Raw genomic sequence first — 24,425 nt, forward strand, 5'->3', positions numbered from 1 at the left:
CTGGTGCCTCCCATGTCTCCAATTCAAGGCCACTGATGGTGAAGCCACGGAGGCAGGCGTCACACACACCATGCTGGGTGTCTTTAGAAAGCAAGTACACTGAGTGGCAGGGGAAGGAGACCCTATCATGCTGAAAAGAAAAATATCTCTTTGGGACACGTCTCCGTCTGGGCTAGGCTACCAGCACACTTGGAGAGAGACCCCCCCAGGCCCCCCCACCCATGTGCCGAGTGCTCCTCATCACTGCCTTCTTACTTTACCTCCGAGGTGACAGTTCCTAGTGCACCAGAGAGAGGAGGGTGTCCACACTGCTCCCCACTGAGGTCCTTGCCCTATCCACTAATTTCAGACTCACAAGACTGAACACATCCCAGAAGGCTTCAAAGTTTCGTGACATCCATAGACATATGTGAGCTGGTGGTCACCCCAGCAAAGCTGTAATTAAAAGTGATAGTTGCAGCACCCCCTTACCAACTTAGGGGCTTGAACCTGCGCCTAGATTGTTTGGCATGGTTGCCATAAAACCAGAAAGAAGGTGGAAAGGTCCCATTTAAAAGGCAGAATATATTTTGCTGAAAATACATGTCTGTTGTACCTCCCGGAGCACGTGCCCCTGAGGGACAGGCACACTTCTTACAACACAGACAGGAATGAAGGAACGGCTTCACTCAGTCCCAAGCCGGCAGCAACCTTTCACTGCCTGGGGCACCCCCTAGGGGTGCCGGTCAAGCAGCCTCGCTGCCCTCAGGGAGGGAGGTGCGCCTGGTCAGGGCAGCTACAAATTGTCCATCATGGCAAGCAAATCATCCCCCTTGCTGGTGCTCTGCTTCGGTTGGTCTGTGATCTCAAACTCCCCCATGATCCGAGCCAGCTCTTTGTTCCTCTGCTGGTCCTGTTAGAGGAATGAGAGAGACAGGGCACAAGGCTGTGTGGGCAGGACCGCCTCTGGGCAGCAGCACCTGCCGTTCATCCCACCGCTGTGAGGCGCTGCAGTTTCTCGCCTGTTAGTTGGAACAGGGACCATGGTTGCATATTGATTAGAGAGAAGGGCCGGGGGAGGACTGTGACTTTCAAGGCTATAACCAGATGGGGAGGGGAATGAGATTTCACTCGCTTAACTCCCTGTACACACCTGGGTTGCCTGTATGTTGATAACTTCATAGGATAACTCTTCTGGCCTGGTTAGCGCGGCTTGTCTGCATGAGATGGTAGAGAAAAGGGTCAAAGGTTAAGGTTTCTCCCTGCTAGCCCAGCAAACTGGTACTAACAGTTTGGCAAACTGTCTTTTCATGTCTCACCTTCTGCCATTTACTTCCCTTTCACTTTCCCCCATCCCCATCCAATACACTCAAGACTCCAGAAAGTCAAGTTCTTTTATATCTCTATGCCTTTGCACCTACTAAACCCTGCCAAGAATGTTTTCCCCCCTGCTCGGCTTGGCAACCTTCAAGACCCAGATAGGATGCCAGCTCCTCGGATCAGCCAGCCACGTTTCCTCCACTAGTGCACTGATGACACCGCACTGGAATAACTTAGGTACAGATTCATCCTTCCACCCCGCGGGGAGCTCCCGAGGACAGGCTCCAGATCTTTTGCTCTGGCTCTGTGGCCCCAGCACCCACCATAGTAGTAGTGCACAGGAGGGGTCACAGTAGAAGTGCACAGTAGAGGTCTGTTCAATGGCTCGGGGAATAGAGGCCACCCCCACCACAAGTGTTTGATTGTGAGGAGGCACACAGGAGATAATGAATCAAAAGTGTTCTGTGGGCTGCAAAGCACTGTAGGCATCTGGATGCATTGCTGCCATTAAGAATTTTAGGGGAGACTATTAATCTCAAAGACCTCACATTCCAAGCGCCCTCTGGTTTCTTAACAGACTATTCTTAATATGACTATCTTCATGACCAATACTTCTTGTTCCACTGTGCTCTGCTAAATAGAATGTTGGAACTGTGTTTGGACTGAACCCAGAAGGTTCTGGCTTTTTAATGCTGGGGGATTCTTCTTTAACTAGGATATCGAATCTGCTGGTATTTCATTTTGAATCTTCACATCTGTCTGTATGTGTCACTGGTTTATAACTGACACTGTTTGGTTCTTATCACGCTTACAATTTTCACATATGCCTTTAAAGAAACAGGTTTAAAACATACTCCTCTTCTTCATCAGTGGTAAAGAGATTCAACCGGAATCCTGGCTCTGGACCACTGGGTTTCTTAATCTCCATCCCTCCCATCAGCCTGGCCAAGAAATTCAGCTCTTCTTTAGCAAGAGGGTTTGGAGCAATGCTTTCCTGCAGAAACAATTTCATGATTTTTAGCCACATGAAGGTGATCACATTTCCTGCTGAGACCCCAGAGGCCCAGGGTGGTATTATAAAACAAGGCAAAACAATAACTGTTGAAATTATTTCTGGGAAGAACTGGGTCCAAATAAAGCATAGAAAACAGGCATAAGAAAAAGAGAAATAATTCACATCAGAAGCAGAGGCACTCTAGTCAGGCAGCCAACCAGTGATTTTCACACTTTCAAGATGAGTGGAAGGCCCCAGGGATCTTCCTTCTCCTCAAGTGACCTTCCTCCTTGAAGGAGAAGAACATTTGCTTCCTCTTCAGTCAACCTAGTTCCCTCAGCCTTTACCCAAGGCCTTAGTCAAGGTTCCAGCACTGAGGGGACTCCTGCTGTCGGAGCTACCATACTGCCCTCCAGTGGTGGAGGCAAGGAACTCGCCCCCAAATCCATTTCCTCCTCCCACTGTCTTTCCCTACTCCAGCCTTCACCCCTCCCAACCCAGCTAACCTGCCTTCCCCAGCTCTTCCCTGGCTCTGCCACTCTACATCTAAGATACAGTTCGCATCTCTTATTTCTCTTGCTTGAAACAACCCCCTCTGCTCGTGCCTGAAGGACCAAATCCAGAGTGTTGGAGCCAGTGTCCTTGTCCAGTGGAATCTCTGGCCACTGGCTTATGCCATGATTCAGCCACACGGGAGAGACGCTGCCTCCTGACTCCCTCTAAACTGTACACTCTTTTGCCATCTGTGCCTTCGCTCATACTGTCACCTCTGGCTGCAGGCCCATGTCTTCCTCTCTGCTATTTAGTATCTCATTACTTGAGAGCCCCATTAGACTGCTGAAGGCCCTTTTGATCCCTGTTCCCTGTCTCCCAATCCACTGGACTGAACAAGTGTTCTTCCAGAACAAGTCTTTGTTCAGGAGACCCAGCAAGCTCTTCTGCTACCTCCTGGAGTCATTGGTCTCTGTGGTTCTTTTCCCTAGGGGACTATGGGCCCCTTAGGGATGGGACCACAGCTAAGCCAGATTTGTGTCCCTTTGCACCCAGCCCATAGAAGCAGCTCAATTAACATCTACTGAATAACTGAATATTCTATGACATGTCCTATGGATGGCTGGCAGCCAGTTTGGTGAAGGATTGTGAACGTGGAATTCAGATAATTGAAAACTCCATTTGAATTTAGCTACCACCTCATTCTCTAGGAGGCATTAAAAATGGATGTTTTACTTATTTATTTTTTGAAAAGGGCTATTTTAGTGATCAGAACACACACAAGCATGGGACTCAGCAACAGTAGACCTCATGGCACTGGTACAATGCTGTTTTCACATGTCCTAGTGTGTGGTTCCTGCTTAATTATGGTGGTTGAGCCAAGCCTAAAATTACCTAATTAGTCAGATCACTGGAAGTCTCCATGAGAAACTACAATTAAAAACCTGCGAGGCTGAATCGGGTAGATTGCAAACAATGAGGGAAATACTGGCTAGCTTTGAAACCTAAGCGTTCCCACCCCTCTCCCTATCCTGACTTTTACATCGAGAAATAAGCTCTGAGGATGAAAAAGGGAGGCAGAAGCTCACCTGTGCTCGTGAAACTAAGTTCTTTGATGCTCCAGACATATGGGTTTCTACAGGCCGATTCACACTGTACCTGGTGTCAACAGAAATCGGTGAAAATGCAGTCCAGGCTTTTACACCGACTTCCTTCTAACCTGTAAACAGAGCTCATTGCTTTTATTTTAAGACATTACAAAGTATCCAGAACGGTACTAGGTATACAGAATTCTTCTAAGTGTGTGTCCACTATTCAAATTTCTTCCCAAAGAATACTATCTGAGGAGGTTGCCTGGAAACGCCTCCTTTGCAAAGCAATGTGTATCACTGGAAAAAAACCCACAAATGATACATGAAGTTCAAGCCTTTCTGCATCTTTGTGCAACAAAGGTTTTGGCCAGTTCTCTTTCGTGGCTATTTAAAATTATTTCTCTTTTCAACCCATTGAGGTGCCCTTTGAAAAGGACAGGGCTCTGCATGGATTGTTTCTAAGCACAAGTCAAGCACAATATATAGATAAAGTAACTTTCTTGGACTTGGATTCACAGGAAGGGAGAATTTGCTTACATATTAGTTCCCAGTTGCAGAACTCGGTCTCCATAAAGTTCAAAAGAACCTTCTTTGGGTGCACTGACATAGTTTCCACCGTGCTTGAACTCTACCTTCTTCATTTCATCGCCTTTGTGGTTGAACATTCTACAATACAAAGCATGACATGATGGAATGTTCTCCAAGCTTGGGTAGTCCGGGAGGCTTCTTTATTCTTTGGACTATGGGACACAAAGGAATTCATGCACTCCTTCAAGATAAAGATGTTGGTTGTGGCAATAACAACATAAGAAGAAAAACAATGTTTACTGACTGAATGTTGTGTGCCAGGTCCTGTGTCAATATTTTAGAGCATCCCTATCTGATTTGTTTCTCACAGAAACCATTTGGTAGATGAGGAAGTGAATCCTAGAGAACTGGGAAGTTTGCTTCAAGTCTACTACGTGGCAGAGCTGGGATTAGAACCTGACCTTCTAACTGCTGAGCTTTACTGAGGGGAGGGAAGGGACCTGCTTTGGTGGTGGTCCACATAGCGGCTTTTGGTACCCGCACATTGGTTTGATGATTACTCTTGGGAATTCACCTGATGATTCCGGGAACTTCAGTTCCCCAGGGAACAGGCCCAGACACTGGCAACACAAAGCGACCATTAGAATTCTGAACTTTGTCCTTCAGAAATATGGACACCTAGGGAAAAAATATACTTGTTGTCATTTTTCCTGCTATATTTTCATAGACATAAACATTTTGAGGCTGGAAAGTGTACAATGGCTTGGGAATGCTATCCAGCAAGGCCATAACAAGAAGAGAGGAAAACTCAGCACAGCTAACACCTACAGTTACCATGTGGTTCAAACAGAACTTCATTTGAGACTCACAGCACATCTTCCACAGGGGTTCTATGACCCCTGTTCTAAAGATGAGGAAGCTAAACTTCACAGGATGAAGTGGTTTGCCCAAAGAAAACAGGGCCAGGAATCAAAACCAAGGCTGCCTCCCAATTCTACCCCATTCTGTGGTTCCCTGATCACTTTCTGTACAGCTGTGAGGCTGGAGCTACATGAGCTCCACGGTCTCCATTTATAGTCAAGGAATTGGCAGCTCAGGGGTTAAGATACTCTCTCCAGGCTGGTCAGCTTGTAAGGGGCAGAGCTGAGGTCTCAAACCCTGTTTTTTTTTTTTAAAGATTTATCTATGCATGCAAGAACTGGGGCACAGGCCAGAGGTGTGGGGGTGGGGGGTGAGAGGATTCACCAGAGACAGAGTGGGGAGCAGAACAATTAGATCTACTGACTACACTGCTGAGGGGAGCAGTGGGCGAGACAGGAGAGGTCTGCTGCGCCATGTGGGTCAGCTCCCTGGCTGGCTGGGGATTGAACTCGTGCTGCAGAGGCTGCGGGTAGCTTGACAGCACCGAGATTGTAGCCCCTGTGCCACCAGGGAGGCCCCAAACCCTGTACTTTTGACTCTGAAGCCTGAGCTCTTAGGCACATGCTCAACTTGTAAGAAGGGGTGGATCCGGTGGGTGAGTTTGAAGATCTTTTATGAGACTGAAAACGCCACATTCTGCTATTTCTGCTCCCTGATTTGTGCATTCTGTGTTGAGGTCTTGGTCGGATTAAATGCCATAAAGAGTGTAGTAGTCAATCAGTTTTATTGGGTCTTAGTTTCCTCATCTGTAAAATGAGAACAACTTGAAGTTCCCTTCAAATTCTAAAATTCCATAAGATTGTATTAGTCATATCATCAGGAACAAGCACCTGCTACATGTAAGGCTGAAATGCGGGGTGGCAAGACTGTATAAGCTCGTTCTGGCACGCTCCTGGCTCAGCCAGCTTGCCTCCTAGCTTTGGGTTTTTGGTAAGTCATACCACCTTTCCATGCATTAGTTTCTCTTTGTTAAACAGGGAACTTGGGTTAGCGTGATAGCTAAACCAGGTAATGGACAAAAAAGCACTTATTACAGAGCCTGACACATAAGAAGTGCTCAATAATGGTAGTGAATATTCTCAGTATTACAGTCTAATTGGATACAGGACACATGTAAAATGGAAAAACTGATGTTGTAAAGCAGGAGATGCTGAATTCACATGCACGTTAGCCCACTGACAAGGACTGCAGGCATGCAAGTAGGTGGGGGTTACTGGGTTGGCGCTGGGCATGGAGGAAGGAGGATGTGAAGACACTTCAGCAGCAGACATGGGCAGGCAACAGGCATGTTGGGGGGATAGTGAGTAAACTGGTTTGACCAGAGGGAGTTTGGCTGATGACCTTTAGGGCATTTTTAACCTTGAAATTCTGTGACACGGATGTAAATACAGGCAGGGAGAAAGAAGTGGGGACATAAATATATGTATATCTCCATGTTGTTTCCTGATATTACAGAAAATGGGTCACAGGATGAGGAGTTGTGTATTTGCTTTTGTTAAACAATGAGCAAGGGAGATCAAAGCTGTATTTTTGGGATTTAGATAGTTGGTTTTACTGATAAATCTAAAAGTTATCAAGACTTTTGAAAAGAGAAATCAGTTGAGGCAATTATAAATTGCAGCTGAGCAGAAATATCATTAAAGACTAGACCTAGAAAACCTCCCAGATGTTATAGATCAGTGGTTAAATATCGTCAAGATACGTGATTCCTACTTCTCTTGATGAACATTTATTATTTCATTGCCTGTTCATTTAGCAATTAAAGCCTAATATATTTTGCAGCTAATACATTTTAATGATTTTATTATAGTCTTATTATTAGGAAAGTCTTTTCATTATAATGAATTTTATCTGGTCAGAACTGAGAAATCAATATTGCTGCTTATATTACCACAATCCATAAAATAATGTCTGATAACACTATGATGCAGAGTTTTTCAATATTTTAAAGCAATGCAAAATTTAATCCTATTTGTTCTTTCATATATTTTATTTAAATCGATGACTGTTAGAGAGCTTAATTATATTGATGTTGTTATTTTTCCACCCGTGGCAAATAAAATTATTCATGAGGGTTAAAAATAAAATTGGCATCAGAGTCAAAACCGATTTATCTTCCTTGGTCTGTGGAAAGGGAAAACTAAGCAGGCACTAAACATCTTCTATTTTTTTTTTTTTAATTTAATTTTGTGAACAGGTTACCCATGTACATATACAAGATTCAAAAAGTTCAAGACCATACAGTGGGGCCTAAGTGTCTCCCCTACCCCTGCCATGTGTCTCCATGCTGCCCTCCATTCCCAGCAGGTGACTGCTGTGACCAGTTTCTAGCCTACCCTTCCAGATGTCCTCACACTAAACACATATAAATAAATATGTATGTTTATAAACGCTGTTTCAGTTAATCCTCCCAACAATACCTCCTAGTGCAGGTATTATCATTTCCACTCTTCAGATGAATAAACTAAGGCTCAAGGGAATTAACTTGCCCGAGGTCATAGAGCTGGGCTGGAGTTGGGACTCAAACACAAGAGGGTTTGACTCGAAGGCTGGGCTTCTTCTGTCATGTCACCTGAGAGTGTTAGGTTATGGGAAGGTACAAAATCCTATCTGTGGATGACAGGCCCCAAACCCAAAAGCTCAGAAATGTGTGTTAAAAGTTAGGGTGGGGGCAAGGGGTTAAGACACAACCTATGAAGTTGTCCACAGCCACTGCAGTGCGAGTTCAATCCCCAGCCAGGGAGCTACCCACATGGCGCAGCAGACCTCTCCTGACTCGCCCGCTGCTCTCCTCAGCAGTGTACTTCAGTCCTTCTGCCTGTTCTGTTCCCTGCTCTGTCTCTGGTGAATCCTTTCACCCCCCACACCTCTGGCCTGTACCCCAGCTCTTGTATGCATAAATAAATAAATCTTAAAAACAAGTTAGGGTGTAGAATTGTGCAGAGTAGGCATGACAAGAAAGGGAAGGGATGATTGGGAGACCATAGCCAATAGAAGTATGCAGCCTGAGCTGGGCTGGTGGCCACAGGAGGGCATGGGTATTGAAAAGACAAATGCCGTAGGCCTCAGAAGTGGTGAGATAAAGACCAGAGAGGGGACTCAAAGGGACTCTGGGTCTGAGCAATGGGCATGAAGGGATGGTGGTGCCTCAAAATCAGGAAGCTGGGGCAGGACTTGAATTTTGGAGATTTGTTTAGCTACCGACTTTAGGCCGTGAGCATTGGTGGGCAGCCTCGTGGAGAGTTTCAGCACATCTGTGGAGACTTGGTTCCGCATGGCAGGGGAGGGAGGTTAGATTTGGAGGTCTCAGGGGAAGGAGGTGGTCACCAAAGTAGGGAGGAAAAACGATTCCCAAAGAGCAGGGGGTGGGAAGGGGCTGAAGGAGAAGGTTTAGAGGCAGAAGGAGGGAGACGTAGGGGTAGTCACTGAGCTAGACAAGGGGAGGCTGGGACAGCACAGTGCCCTGAAAGTGTCTGGGAAAGGAGAGTTTTATGGAGTGGAAGAGCAGCCTCCTGACAGCGTCAGAGACTTAAGAGGGCAAGACGATAAAGGCTTGAGAAAAAGCTTTGGAACTGAGATCAGGGTGGTGGCCTGGAGAAGCAAGGGAAGAATCCATATTTTAAAGAAATACACAGGGTCACTGGGAAGGAATGGTGGCATCAGTGTTTTCCTTGGCCCATTAAAAAACTGAAGAGGGCCTCCCCTGTGGTGCAGCGGTTGAGCACTGGGTTGCGAAGCTGCTCTGCAGCACCGGTTTGATCCCCGGCTGCTCCCCGGCCACCAGAGGAGGGTCCCACATGGCGCGCAGACCTCTCCTGCCGCCCGCTGCTCCCCTCAGCAGTGCACTTCGGTCCTTTTGCCTGCTCTGCTCCCCGCTCTGGTTCTGGTGAATTCTCTCACCCTCCCGCGCTTCTGATTGTACCCAATGCTTGTATAAAATAAAAATAAATAAACATTAAAAAAAAAAAAAGCTGAAGAGCTTCATTATCAGAAAGTTTATCATCATGGAGCCAAACACCAAGGACATCATTAACTGGACAATCTCAGCCCATGTCTGCCTAATGATTTGTACCTCATTTCCCCAGGACCCGGCAGTGGCTAGGTGCTGCCAGGGCTGCCCATTCACTTACCCGGATGTGCAGGTCCTGGAAGAAGATGAGGAGTGTCTGCCGGATCAGCTGGAACTCCCCTGCAGAGAGGCTTCCATATATCTGCCGGAGGCAAAGCAGCAAGCAGCATTTCACTTTGAGAAGTGAGATGAGAAGTGCAGACAAGCAGGGGTAGGCAGGTGCTTAGGGGTGGGAGCCAGACAAGCAAGGGGAAGTCCTGGCTGCCAGGGCGAGATGGGCAGCAGGGGAGCCTGCCCTGCTCCTCCCCAGATGGACAGACCCCACTATGCCAGACCCGGGCAGGGGCACACTTTCCTCTCTTACTGCCTACAGGCCTGGGGCAGCTGTTCCTCAAGATTTAGCAACTATATACCACTGATTCCCTTTCAGAAAAGCTAGGAGCCTAGGCAGGCTCCGTATTATTGCTTTTCCAGTTCTGAAGGCCCCTGTAAGAAGGCATAAGATTATAATGCCTTGTATTACTAAAATGGATACCTGTAGATGTTTAGAGTTTTCGGTGAGAGTGGGAGACTTTGCTATTCCTCATCCTGTTCTCTGTTGTAGAGTCTGTCTGTTCAGCCCAGAGGAATGAGAGCAAGGATCGGGGCTGAGGGGGTGAACTGATGATTCTCTTACTTCAGTCAGGTGCCGGAAAGTCTCATCCACTTGATGAAGGATGGTCGGAGAGTCTTGGATGAATCCCTTGATGGCATCTAAGTGATTGAAAGTGACCAGCAACACATCCTTGGGACGGGGGCACAGCAATACTTGATATTTGAAAGCCATTGTCATCAGGTCATAGAGCTGCCAAGCCACACAGGGACAAAATCAATAGGGCTGTGAAAGCAGGCGTCAGAACTTCCAGACAATGACTCAGTCAAGCATTTACTTGGGCTTGTTATTCAGTCAAATCCATTATCACTCAACCCAAGACACTTCTGGGAGTAAAATAGGGTGATGTTAATAATGAGGCCAGGAGCCAGCCAGGACATTCCCAGTGAGTGGGATTTCTGGTCAGCTTACACAAAGTCCTACGCGCATGCGCCAGGACTGGCAGCAGTGGGTCCCTGGAGGTAGCAGACCCGCATTCAAACCCTCTGTTGCTGCTAACTTAACCCTGAGTCTAAATTTTTGCATCTGTAAAAAATATTCCCCAGTGTTCCAATGTTTCGGGGCTAGAGAAGCAAATGAGATGGTAAGTGTGAAAGTGGCAAGTGTAAAGTCCCACAGGCCCATCAGCACAATTTGGAAGATGACCAGTACTTAATACGTATCAACAAGCCCCCTGCCTGGCACAGCAACCCAGAGATGAGGAATTTGAGAATCAAAGAGGTCGAAAGAGGCTTTGCGGAGGAAGAAAGCAGCTGGCTTTCTTGCTGGAGGGAACAGCATGAATGAAGAATGGAACAGCCTGAATAGAAGGGACAGTTTATGTTGGGGGTGATGGGAAAAATTTGGGGAAGCATGGCCAGATTAGGATGTTAAAGGTTTTAGAAACACAGATAAAATAACAGCCTAGACGCGGTAGGAAGCTAAAGTTTTCTGAGCTGACAAGAGGAAAGTAGTGATTAAACAGTTTGGGATGAGACGACGCGAAGGTACAGGGAGACCTGAGTCAGGGAGATTAACTAGTACTGGCTCCTCAGAGGTTTGCAACAATATCTATTGATTGTATGAGCGAAAGAAATTTTCTCTGGGTAATCCAGACCGAAGGCCTGGAATTAAGATGGCGAGGATGGAATAGGCAGGGAAAGGAAGATCATGTAATACTTGGAAGGAAAAGCTATCACGTGTAGTGAGTGTCTGGATAGATGAGGGTATCCAAGATAACCGCAGCACTTTCAGCTTAGTGTCTAGGAAAAGGAGGACGCTGATGACGGGGGCAGCGAGGCCGGGAGAAGTGGGGGACAGGAGGAACCATCTTGGGGGAAAAGGTTACAGACACAAGCAGGGTGGCAGTAAAAATAGAAACTACTGCCACCCGAGTTGTGGCCCTCACACTGATACTCAGGCCTCCTCTGACTCCATTTCATTTTTACAAGAAATCTATGGGGCAGGTATCACCCCAATTTAAAAAATGAGGACATTTGCCTAATGTGGCATCGTAGTTGGTAGTAAGTGGCAGGCTGAGAGACGAACTCAGGGTCCTGAAGCACTCCTGCCCAATCCCTTTTCTCCTACAAGCAGTTAGCCAAGATGCACTTAACGTGGCATACAACGGGAACAGCCTGCTGCGTCATGTTGGGGATGTGTGTGTGGGGGGGTTGTGGGTGTATGGGGGCGTATAATACTAGATACTACACTTGATCTTAGCCAAAACGCCGAGAAGTGATGGGGGGCGTATAATACTAGAGACATAGAGTTGGAACTCTGCCATCACGATCAAACCTGTTGTGTTTGTGATACTGTACTAGGAATGCAAGCCCATAGTTAATCAGAAAGTTGGGGGTCTCACCGTTAGATACCGGTAGAGCAAAGACTTGAATCCAGGTTTTTTGATTCCGAATTCTGTGTGCTTTCTCTGTGGAAACTTTAACCTTTATGATGACTGAGGGAGAAGAGCAAGCAGATGCGGAAGGTAATTAATGTCCCTCAGACATTCATGCTGCAAGGGGCCTCCTCTCTATACTTTCCTATTTGCATGGACGTCACTAAGCGCCATCTATACTCAAGGGGTGGAGTTATGCTCTACATAAACTATTTGGAATTCTTCTGAACAGCTTTGTCTATTCTCTGCCTTTTATTTATTTGGGATTATTACTTTCAGAATCAGCGGACTCTAATAATTGTCTCCATAGAAGTAGATATGTGTACAGAAAAAAGACTGAGCAGTTCTGAATTTGTTACAGAAAAAAACAAAACACCTGCTTTGCAGAACTGAGATTTGTTAAGAACAAAGCAGAATTAAGGTTTTCAGGATTGGGGGCTTACATGGGGTTAAGGTATTCATAAATGCAGACATTGAAACCAGCAATTTCTTTGGACAGGTACAAGGACATAAGCAACAGAGGGCCTGGTGCTGTTGACTTGGGAGATTCTTCCCAACTCTGAAGCTTGGTAAGAACAACTAGCATTTACAAGGGCCTGTTTTTTGCACTATCCTCTAAGTCCTTTCATTTGACTCCGGATCTCATGTAACATCCACCCAAATACAAGAAATGCAGCTGGGGAGGGTGGGACAGAGGCAGCTTCCTGCTCACCTTATCCATGCTGGCCTGGTTCAGTCTCATAATGGAGGCATGGGCCAGGCGGTCGTAGACAGTCCGCAGGGCCTTCTTGGAGTAGAGCTCTTGGGGTTTGAACAATTCCTCCATAAACTTTCGATTGAACATGGTTGAGATGATGTCATTCAGAACTGCAGAGATGAGAGAGAACATAGCTGAGCCAGGTTCTGGGGGAAGGAGTATTCACAGGCGCTCTCTGTACGAATGGGATGGAGGAGCTGGGCCCAGGCAGAGCAGGGATGCCAGTGTGCTTGGGGAGATCTGTGTCCCAGGGCAGAGGGGGGAATTGCACAGGTGTCCCAGTAGAAAGCAGGGTCCAGAGTGCTTTATGAAACCCTCTCAGGGCAAACATAAATGTGAGAACATACAATGTGTGTTGCTTCAGAAGTTACAAACCACTGTTGTATATATAATCTTACTAGATGATAAAGGCTAATCTTTCTCTTTCTTTAACAAAGAATCCTAAAGACATTTTTGATGAGATCTCTACCTTAAAATGAGAAATAGCAGCACTCTTTGATTGGGTTGCAAATCTTTAACACTTTATAAAAAGATTTATTTATGTATACAAGAGCTGGGGTACAAGCCAGAGGTTTGAGGGGTGAGAGGGTTCACCAGAGACAGAGGGGGGAACAGAACAGGCAGATTGACCAAAGTACACTGCTGAGGGGAGCAGCGAGCAGCAGGTGAGACAGGAGAGGTCTGCTGCGTCATGTGGGTTGCTCCCTGGCCAGCCAGGGATTGAACTCGAGCTGCAGTGGCTGCGGACAGCTTCAGAGGTTTCATCTTAATCCCTTGCGCCACCAGGGAGGCCCCTTTAACATTTTTACTAAATGAAATTTTATTTAATGGGACCAATAATGATATCTAACTTTATTTTTTGCAAAACATTTCATGAAAATAAGCAAGTTGACCCACTGCTTGGAGATGAAAACATTTCTAGTGTTGCTACAGGATTTGTATTTAGATTAGCATCAACCCAGAATGCCTTGACTTCTGTATTTCTTTTTTTTTTTTTTCAAGATTTATTTATTTATGCATATAAGAGCTGGGGTACAGGCCAGAGGTGTGGGGGGTGAGAGGATCCACCAGAGACAGAGTGGGGAACAGAACAGGCAGATTGACCGAAGTACACTGCTGAGGGGAGCAACGGGTGAGTCAGGAAGGGTCTGCTGTGCCATGTGGGTTCCTCCCTGGCTGGCCAGGGGATCAAACTCATGCTGCAGTGGCTGTGGGTTGCTTCATAGGTTGCATCTTAACCCTTGAGCCACCAGGGAGGCCCTCTGTATTTGATTCTAAGATGGAAATGACAATGGCAAGATGTCTTGTGTTGTTGTTTAAATGGAAATTTTCCTAGTGAGAAGGGCCTAACGAGCATGCAAGCCAAGTACCTATAATTCATCACTCATCTGTCTAGACTTATTGTCTTGCCCTGGTTGAGGAAAAGGAACAGGTATGGTTGAACATAGATTATTCTTACTTCAGCCAGATATATTTGAGCGTAAAGGTGGGGTATATAGATGCTGAGGGTACCCATTCACAGTCATTAAAATTTTTTTTAAATTACTTTTTATTTATTTATGCATACAAGAACTGGGATGCACACCAGAGGTATGGGGGTGAGGGGATTCACTAGAGATAGAGTGGGGAGAAGGACAGGTGGATTCACTGAAATGCACTGCTGAGGGGAGCAGCGGGCAAGACAGGAGAGGTCTGCTGTGCCATGTAGGCCAGCTCCCTGTCTGGAGATCAAACTCAGGCCCCTGTGGCTGCAGGTAGCTTGATAGTGCTGATATCTAACTCCCTGTGCCACCAGGGAGACCCCAGTCATTAAAATTTGAAAGAAAACCAGTCACTTAAGATAATTATACAAAATTAATCATTAAACACGAGTGGTTATTCCCGAAAGATACACAGGCCTCTTTCTTTTGCCACATGAAGGATGCACCAGGTGAGTGGCTGTGGTCATGGACCTCAGAGGGTGAGGTCATGCTTTCAGGTACTCTCTCACCTTTAAATAGTAGCTAGAAGTACCCTGAGGGCACAGGCCAGTATTTTAAAGCACCTCAGAGAGCATTTTCAGGGAGAAGGGGGAGCTGAGGGCTGACTGTACTTAAATCTTTTTTTTTTTTTTTAAAGATTTATTTTTATTTATTTATGCATACGAGAACTGTGTGGGTGGTGATGAGAGGATTCACCAGAGACAGAGTGGGGAGTAGGACAGGCGGATCTACTGAAATACACTGCTGAGGGGAACAGTGGGTGAGACAGGAGAGGTCTGCTGTGCCACGTGGGCCAGCTCCCTGGCTGGGGGTCCACCTCAGGCCTCAGTGGCTGGTGATAGCTTGAAAGTGCTAGCCTTTAATCCCTGCATCTCCAGGGAGGCCCTGTACTTGAATCTTAAATGGAAGGCCTCAGAGAGAGGGCAGGGGGACAGAGGATAGGAGAAACATTCCTCCCTGACACTGTATAACAAAAGAACTGACTCTGACTCCTTACACAAGTGTTGAATTCACACTTGACATTTGGATTTTACTCTTGATTTTATCCTATTAGTGAGGAAGAACCAAATGCAGGGTACCCCTCCCATCTAACAATGTCAGTCCACTGTAACCTCCCCTTCACTGCACTCCTATTTCCCCAATGTGGAACCTGAGGACATAGTAACACTTTTGGATCTGCCTCTTGCATGGCCTGTTTTATCAGCCTAAACAAGCAAGGACCTGAATAAATGACATTTTCCTTATTGCAACCTATATAAAATGTAGAATTTGCAAGAAAATACGTACAACTGAAAAGCCATCCGTAAGGCCTCAAAGGAGAGTATTTGAAGAATTTTCCTGCAGATTTATCTAGGCCAAGGAAGAGTGCCAGAGGGGAAGAATTCTGGGCTAAAGAATAACATCAGCTCTGATTATATTATCACTTACAAAGAACTCCCATTCATCTAGGTGCTGAGTCATTTCTCTAGGGTCTTTGAGCCCTGAGCAGGATCTAGGAAAATAGATCCAAATAAATCAGTTCTAAAAGAAAGAAAATCCCAAGTTGATTGTTAGCCACTGTGGCAAAGTAAAAAGCAAAATGAAGCCTCCCCTCTCCCCCCAGGGAAGTAATAAGTTATATATCACCATGGTGCTTTGCACAAGAACATCTGGAAAGTTCCCATTGGAGAGAATACAGCAGGCCCTGTCTCTGTGGGCAGAGCCTTGAAAACAAATGCCCCCAAGGAGGAAATGGCAGTTTTAGGGTTGGGCCCCAGCATCCAGGGCTCCCACCTCTCATTTAACTCTTTGGAAAGAACATGGGGGCACACATGAACAGGCTTCCATGGCATGTGTGCTTCCCTGGCTTTTGGTTGAGGGAGGCCTCCTCTGAGGAGTTTATCTCCCTGAGACAAACCCAGGGCAGTCATGTATTTAAGTGGCTTCAACCAGATCCATCTGTCGGTGTTCGTTGTTGGTGCTCACATGAGCTTGGCATAATTTCACGAGGCAGGAATGTACTAGGAGCCAGAGGCCATCAGGAAGAGACCAAGGGAGGGAGGGATCAGAGGTGCATCAGGAGGGTCAGGAACCTCGTTCGCAGCTTATCAGACTTTTAAGCCCGCTGTCAGGTGGTGAGTGCGGTTTCTGCTCATTTTTTTGGAATGCCTAAGTTAAAGTAAGTTCCAGGGACTCAACGACATATCCCAAAAGCCTTCAGAATGCACACTTTTTGCTTGAAATTCTGCCACGTGTCAAGAGGTGGGCCAAAAATTGTTCAAGAGCAGTGGAAAAGGATGGTTGTGAAATATAAGTGTATCAAGCACTTCAATTGGGCTTTTCTTTGAGTCTGGCCTGATGAAATAATTCTCTTGATGAAAGCCACTGAGTTTTAACCAAGTACTGCAGCTGTAAATCCAGTTGTTTGTGGGAACATGCAAGTTAAGAGACAGAAAAGTAAGAGGGTAGAAAGAGACAAGCTGCTAGTTCCGGACGGTTGCCTTGCTTCCAGTCTTTACTGGGCCCCCGGGGCTGGGCTTATTCTATTCAGGACAACTGAGTCTCAGAGGCTTAAGGCCAAGTATACCCAGTTGGCAGTGGAGTCGAAGTTAGGCTGGGACTGTTGAATTCTACCGGCTATGTTCTTACATGTGATGTGTGTGGTCTCCTGGCCATCCTTGGCATGGTGAGAGCACCAAAATGTTGTGGATAATGACTGGCCACATCCATGAAGGGCACCCAAGTATCAGGCGATGGGAGGGGCTTGTGACATTTAGAGGTTTCTGAGAAAGGCTCAAGTTTTATTTTGAGGAATTGGCAACTTTTTCAGGTTTGCGGCTACTGGTAGGTGAAGGGGAGATGGAAGATTGGCATGATAAGGCCATATTGCATGCATGATGTCATGCCTTCTACCCACAGTCTTGGCAGCCATGCAGCCACATGCTTCCATTTTTCTTGGTATCTCTGTGTGCTGAGGAGAACCACTCCAGGGGTCACTCAGGTTAAAGCTTAATTCTTTGGCTACCCAATACTACCGGAGAATTGTCTTAAGGACTAACAAATAGGACAGCCTACCCAGAAGTATAGCTACCGTCTACCCAGCTGTCTCTGCAAAGCCTGGAACTGATGAAAGGAGACAAGATGGTCTTTTGGCCAACATTTGCTTGGTTTTCACCTTAGATGCTGTATTGATTTAAGTAAAAGAGCCAAATGTTTAACTGGCTAAAGAGAAACTCAAGCCTAGTTTTACATTTTGAAATATCTAGGGCGGTCCCACTTTAAGCCCCACTGATAAAGGACTGAACCTATGGATGCAGACTGGATTCATGCAGCCCAGAGATAGCATACCTCGTTTTCTGTCCACCTCTGTCCATTCATCTACATGAAGCATATAAAAAGAAAACACCAGTTCATGAAGCAAGAACATTATTTTCAAGGAGCCTTAAAAAATACCAATTCCAATGATCTGGTCCATGAAACTTGACTTCTCAGGTTTGCTTTTATGCCAAATGTAAATATTCTGCCTTCCACTTGAAACGCTTAAAAGGTTGACGGATGAGTAACAAATTCAACAAAGTCTTGGAGAGGTTATATATTATAGTGAGTGGCCTAGGGGGAGAGGAAACTCAGGAAGACTAAGTACCTGGGATCCTTCTGGAAAGGCTCAGGAAGTCATCTTCTCTAATAGTACGAGGATGGATATCCTTTAAAACAAGACTTTTAACTTCCATGGAGGAAGAATAATTTCAGGCCAGGTAGAGAAAGGAATTTTTTTTTAAGATTTATTTATTTATGCATACAAGAGCTGGGGTACAGGCCAGAGGTATGGGAGGTGAGAGGATTCACCAGAGACAGTGGGAAAAGAACAGGCAGGTTGACTGAAGTACACTGCTGAGGGGAGCAGCAGGCAAGTCAGGAGAGGTCTGCTGTGCCATGTGGGTTAGCTCCCTGGCCGGCTGGGGGATCAAACTTGTGCTGCAGAGGCTGCGGACAGCTTTATAGGTTGCGTTTTAACCCCTTGCGCCACCAGGGAAGCCCAGAGAAAGGAATTTCTTTTTGAACAATCTGATTTATTTTTTCATTTATTATTATCATTAAAAAAATATTTATTTATTTTTTAGAAGAACTGGGGCATAGGCCAGAGGTGCAGGGGGTGAGAGGATTCACCAGAGACAGAGTGGGGATCAGAACAGGTGGATTTGCTGAAATACACTGTTGAGGGGAGCAGCAGGTGAGACAAGAGAGGTCTGCTGCGCCAGGTGGGTTAGCTCCCTGGTCTGGGGATCGAACTCAGGCTGCAATGGTGGGCTGTCACAGTGATAGTGCTGAGACTTAACCCCTAGTCCACCAGGGAGGCCCCTGATTTCTTTTTTATTAATGCAAGATTTCCCTTTCTAGAGTCTAGATGGAAGTGCTCAAATCAGAAAATTTGAAGTGTGAATTAAAAGGAAACAATGCCTTTGTTCATGCTTTTACTTTTCATACATAGATGTGCAACTTTCATGGAAAGAGGGAAGTAATGACAGGACCACTGTAAAGCAAGGTCCTGAGGGCAAATGCAGTTAAGGAGATGCCAGAGGATGACAAATAAAGGAAAATGTGTATGGCTAGAGAAATCTGTGGGAATCAAGGACCTTTATGGGTTGGGACCCCACTCTACCATTTCCTAGCTATAGAACTTCAAGCACTTTGTTTAACCTCATATTCTTCATCGGTAAAATGGGATCACAATTGCACCCTCCTCAAAGGGTTGTTGTGGGGATGAAATGGATTAATACCCATCATGTACTTAGCTGGCCTCTCTCCTAGTTCCATATTCTTTGCTGCAGGACACCGGACACCATCCATAAAGGGTGAAACTTTTTTCCCTAAATTTTTTGGGGGAGATTTCAATCTGGAAAAACCACCCCCTAGATAAAAAGTTCTATGCACATTCATAATTAAAAACATTTTGTATTTAATGGTCTCTTTTGGAAACATTTGCCACTTGATGATTTCAGATGTTATACTCAAAGGAAACATGTGTTTTCAATGCAAAAAAACAGCAGCCCCTAAGAGAACAGTCTGAAAGCACAGCTAGTTCCATGTCCTAGCTGGCTGTCAGGGTTCCCACCTAAGTCAGGCTTCTCTGGGAAAGTTCACCATTGTTCTTCCACAACAGTCACAGACTTTTGGAGAGAAAACATTGGGCAGGCAGCCCCGAGGGACTGACCTTCTTAAAGCAGATACTAGCTTCTTTGGCATAATGTCCACATCTTTTTCTTTCTTTGCCATGTATTTACCAGGTAGCTTGCCTGATAGGCTTGTGGGAATTCGCAGAGATGGAGTTTCTACCCTCTGGAAGGAGTGTTGGGAACAGAGGTGCTCACCTACCCCCAGGGACAGTGATTGCCCATGGTTGACAAAACGGAGTTGGTAATGTGTGTCCAGGGGTACCCGGGCACTTCCCCGGTAATGACGCTGAGCTCCAGCAGAGGTCTCTGTAGAGCTGTGCGCTCCTGGCCCCACCCTCCTGAGGATCCAGGGGAAGGTAACCCCTGCCCTGTTTTTCTATTATTTCTCCAGATGACTTGTTGGTGACAATTCCACTTTAGTTGTATTTTGAGTGGGAGATAGGCCCAAACTATCTGGAGCTGGCTATTTAATTGTAACTAAGAAAGGAAAAATAGAACTTCACCACCATTTGGTTGTACTATACTGTGATCGGCAACACTGGGGTGGAGTGGGGTGGTAGGGGAGTCACTTAATGGTTCTATACCTCAGTTTCCCCTTCTGTAAAATGAGGACTGTAAATAAAAGGAAATAGGGTCTTATTTATGAGTATTTGTGAGAAAAGGAGAATGAGGTAAAGGCAGCTTTTATTATTCTCACTATTGCTTAAAACGTAGAACAACATCCAATACGCAACACTCAGAAGTTGCCCCACAGAGACAGCACTTCCTTTCTGTTGAATGCTGAGCTAGAGAGGCTGAGTTGGGGGGGAAAACTGCAACATTGGCAGTGGCCTTGAGGGAGCCAGATGTGCTCTAGGAGCCCAATTAGTTGTGTGAAGTAATGAAAACATCTACAAGAAATACGAATTCCACTGAAAGCTTGTAGGAGGCCTAGTTTGCGTGTCTGGTGTTTTCTAGGCCTCCATGCACAGGCATCTGTCAGAAAGGCTCCTGCTCCCACAGCTACACCGTTTCTAAACAGTGGCACAACAGTGGCTTCACAACTTTTTGAAGCCTCCTCTCTTTCCCCTGCATTCTCACTCTGCCTTCTACAACCCCACCAGCTACCTACATCCTGGCATTTCTTTTATAAAATCAGTGGGTATAATGGATATTTTTTTCAGTCCTCTTTCTCCCCTCTCACCCATCAAAGCCCTCCAGATTCTGAAACCATCTCCCCAGGAAGGCCAGCAGAGTGCTTGGTTAGTGAATGTCATGTTGGCTAAGAGTTTTGGAGCCTGTGAGCTGGGTTCAAATCTTTTACTCTTCCCTCTTACCAGCTGTGTATCCCTGTGCAGATTAGCCTTGGTTTCCTTATCTCTAAAATGGGGATGGCAGTATTACCTACATGATAGGATGGCTGTGGGGATTACAGAGAAGACCTTGGTGCATGGTAAGAGCTTTGTGTTTGTCATTGTAGTAATTAGGAAGCGGTATCCCCCAGTTTTAGAATAATTTCTGCACTGGACCAATCTACAGCCCTATAGCCAGTGAATGTGCAGAAGGGCCTCTCACACGAACACCTGACACTCATCCAAACTGTGGAAGGAATGAGTGTATGAATGTGAATTACCAAGGATGGCTGCAACTCCCTAAAGCTGTCTCTAGCAAACCCAGAAGGACTATAGTTCCTGAAGACAAAAGAAGCCAGTCCCCTAAGATCCCCAGTCTTGCCCAGACTTCTTGAAAAACAACATGTACTACTCATTGTGCTAAACATGTTAAGTACATTCACTCATTTGATCCTTACAACTTTGCTGTAAGGTATAGTATCATTCTTCTCCCCATTTTATGGAAAAATAACAGGCTTGTAATCACGCTCCAAGGTCATACACCTAGGTAAACGGCAAAGCTGAAGTTGGGAATCTGTAGGACTCAGGAGGGCTTGCTAATTTACACTGCTTTCCAAGATGCAGGCTACTGGCCCAGGAACTACCTGTCAGCTCACTGGTGCTATCAGCCTGACAGATACCCCATCACAGGAGCCAAGGAAAACCACCTTCTTGAGGAAGAAATAGCATCATCATATACAACAGCCAATTTAGATGATCAGTTCAACAGATGTTTACTGAGCCCCAATTTATATATTGGTCAGGCATTATGGTAGATACTGGAACACAAAGGTGAGTAAGACAATCACGTGGGGGAGGCAAGTACATACACAGACCATTTCAGCATCTCGGGCCAGTGATATAAGGTAGAGAGGTACACATGGGCAGCCATGGGAGAATGTGCAGGCCCTGTCCCCAAGTAGGGGGACTTCCTGAAGATGATTCTTTAGCTGAATAATGCAGAATGGAAGCAGAGTTACTAGTATGAAAATGGGAGGACTGGGTAGGATGGGGATTACCAACATGAAAAAAATGAACAAGTTTGGTATTAAGATACAAAGCAGGAGGCAGGCAGTGGTGGGATTGCAGAGGTGGACAGTTATCAGATCAGGAAGGGCCCTGCCATGGACTTGGATACCAGCCAGACAGCAGTGGAAAGCTGACAAAGAGTTCTAAGTAGGGGGGAGTATGGACAGATTTGCATTTAGAAAGCTCACTGACAGCTGTGTACAGAATGAACTGAGGGGGTCGTGCTATAGGGATTTCTTTTTCTTTTTATGCATGGGCTTGGAGTCAATTGCACAGACACAATAGTGAATACCTGAATATGTATGCTTAGCAACTGAATATGTATGTTTAACATCAATTGAGCATACAGAGCCTGTTGAAGAGGATACATGTTTTAATCAGTAGCCATGTCAGCTACATTTAAATCTTCCTCTACCTTGAAATATAATATTTCCTTCATGCTTAATCCTAGAAACTTGGTGAAAACTTGGTGAAAGTGGTTGTTGGTTGAGAAGAGAGGAAAAGAGGGAGAAGAAAAGGGTGCAGAGAATTCTGGGTGGTCACTGAGGATTAGCTGTAAATGAGAGACATTTTGCATTTTAGAAATTCTCATGTGATTTTTCCACGATTGCACTCTTCCAAAAACCGTGAAAGGAATGGCATAACTTATTTATCTATGTTATTTCAGAACCCCAGCTTTATAAAAATACCTTCTGAAATTAGCAAGGCTGGCCTCCAGCTTATGAAAGAAAATATTACACAGAGGAAAAGAAAATCGGTACCTGGTTTGGGGGGTGGGGAGAGAGGACGAGGATGCTGGGACTAGCAGAGCATTCCTACATTTGGGAGAACTGGTTATCAAGAGACACTGGGAAATCATCCCCCATTTCGAGGGGATGGGGAAATGAGGGGTAGGGGTTGGAGGGGGAGAGTAAGGTAACCTAACAATAGCCATGGGGGGGGGGTGTTACGTCCCTCTGCTGTGAATGGATATTTTTGGGAGTTGACTATGGAGGAGCTGTGGTGGTGAGGCTGTGGCGTTGTGAGAAAGGTCCCTGCTTATAAAAGCTCAGTGTGCATGGATGTTGGTCATTCTGTAAAGGGGTCTGACTGTGAAGGTCTGGCTATGGGACTAGGGAGGCAATTTGGGGGACAGGCTGCGGGGCATGGGTCTGGCTGTGCGGCCGGGCGCCTCTCACCTTTGCGGGCCTTGTCTGCAGGGATGTTCTGGGCTCGCAGCCGCTGGTCCAGGATGTAAAGCATCTCCCCGCCCAAGTTCAGGAAGAGCAGCGGTAGCGTGCGCAAGGACATGGTGCCGGAAGCGCGCAGGGTTGGTGAAGAGCCCTGGGGCTTGGTAGCCAGAGGCCTGGAGGCCCGGCAGCCGCGTCCCTGTGGTTTAGTTGCTAAGGCAACGCGGCGGTGGGGAAAAGCAGCCAATCAGCAGGCGGTTTGTTGGGAGGCGTCCGGGGGCTGACTCTTATTGGGCTGGGAGACAGAGACCCTTTCGTTGATTGGTGGGCGCGGGAAATGCGGGTGCCGCAGACCCTGGGCCGGAAGCGCGGGTTTTGAGTTTCTTAAGCCCGGGCTCAGGGCCGAGGAGTGGGCTGGGGGCGCGCGGCCCAGCTGGCTTCACGCGACCGCCCTCGCCCTCCCGGCCGCGCGCCCCGGCGCCACGAGCGAGGAACGCTCACGCGGGACATCTTTGCAGCCCACGGACCTGGGCTTGCGTCACGCTCCGCTGCTACCTGGCCGTGTGGCTTTGGGCAGGTGATGTGAGCCTCGGCCTGTGCCTTCGCAGAGTGGAGGTGGCGCCCACCGCACAGGGGTGCAGAGAGGAATCCATGAGATCTTGCAGAGTGCCACGACTTTTGTTTTAGGTGGGGAAGGACATGAAACCCTGGAATTATTTGCGTCTCCACCCTGAAAGCCGCTTGGAGTGAAGCCCCACCGGGTTTCAGCCTCTGGAGAGGACACGGTGTGTTCTCGTGTCTGCCCCCTTCCAGAGATGCGCGCTCGGGGCTCTCGGAAGTGCCCTCTGTCACTCCTGTAAAGCGGCCTCCCATCCATTTCTCCGTTTTGAGGGCAGGACCCGGACTTGAACTCCAGTATCACCTTCCCGCCATCTGCTGTCCGTTTTTACTTTCATGAGTAGCTGTGTCTGTGAACCTATATTGCTAGAGCCCGCTGTTAGCTTTCCTTCCCGCTGTTCAGACTTGAAACCTGAGCCTCGGCTTCCAGCTCTCTCCCTGGGTCCGTTAGTCACTCAACATCAAACACCAAATTCTACATTTTCCTCCAAAATTTCACATGTATCCCTTTACTTTTTCTGTCTGCATTACTGTGTTCCTCCATATTACAGCTCTTTTCTCTCTCACACTGGCTGCTAGGCTCAATTTCAGAGGCACTACTGTCAGCGACACATCCCTTGAGTGGTCCCTTGATTTTTAGATCCGTGGCAATCAAAGCTCTGTACTCCAATTTTTTCTACAGATAGCTTCACTATCCCCTACTCCCCATCTAGCTGAACTCACCTCACCAGTAAATCACCCTCTCTATGGAGCATCACATTCTCTCCCTCAGCCACACCCAATGGGTGGGTGAAGGCTGACATACAAGCACAAGTCCTTGCCACACCTTCTCTAGTCCATTTCCTTCTTTCTCAGCCAGGGTTTTTTCAGAGTAGCCTGCATTCACATCACTGAATCCACAACCTGAATATCCTTCACATCCTCAC

The 24,425-nt window shown here is 46.5% G+C and overlaps 1 protein-coding gene across 2 annotated transcripts; it reads right to left on the reverse strand.

Moving 5' to 3' along the window:
• Positions 1-653: 653 nt before the first annotated feature.
• Positions 654-23,002, reverse strand: OSCP1 (organic solute carrier partner 1; the record flags this gene model as incomplete). 2 transcript variants are annotated; one of them, XM_084243442.1, is made up of 11 exons in its annotated part: positions 654-892; positions 1,133-1,196; positions 2,154-2,293; positions 3,874-3,943; positions 4,414-4,542; positions 4,979-5,082; positions 9,456-9,536; positions 10,071-10,238; positions 12,635-12,789; positions 17,488-17,517; positions 22,891-23,002. In XM_084243442.1, the coding sequence occupies 11 exons, from the start codon at positions 23,000-23,002 to the stop codon at positions 776-778; spliced, it is 1,170 nt and encodes a 389-aa protein (XP_084099568.1). In that variant the 3' UTR covers positions 654-775. The 2 variants fall into 2 exon arrangements, with proteins under 2 accessions (XP_084099568.1, XP_084099569.1); XM_084243443.1 differs by lacking the exon at positions 17,488-17,517.
• Positions 23,003-24,425: the final 1,423 nt, after the last annotated feature.

This window comes from Talpa europaea (genome assembly GCF_964194135.1).
Source record: "Talpa europaea genome assembly, chromosome: 9".
Classification (NCBI taxonomy): Eukaryota; Metazoa; Chordata; class Mammalia; order Eulipotyphla; family Talpidae; genus Talpa; species Talpa europaea.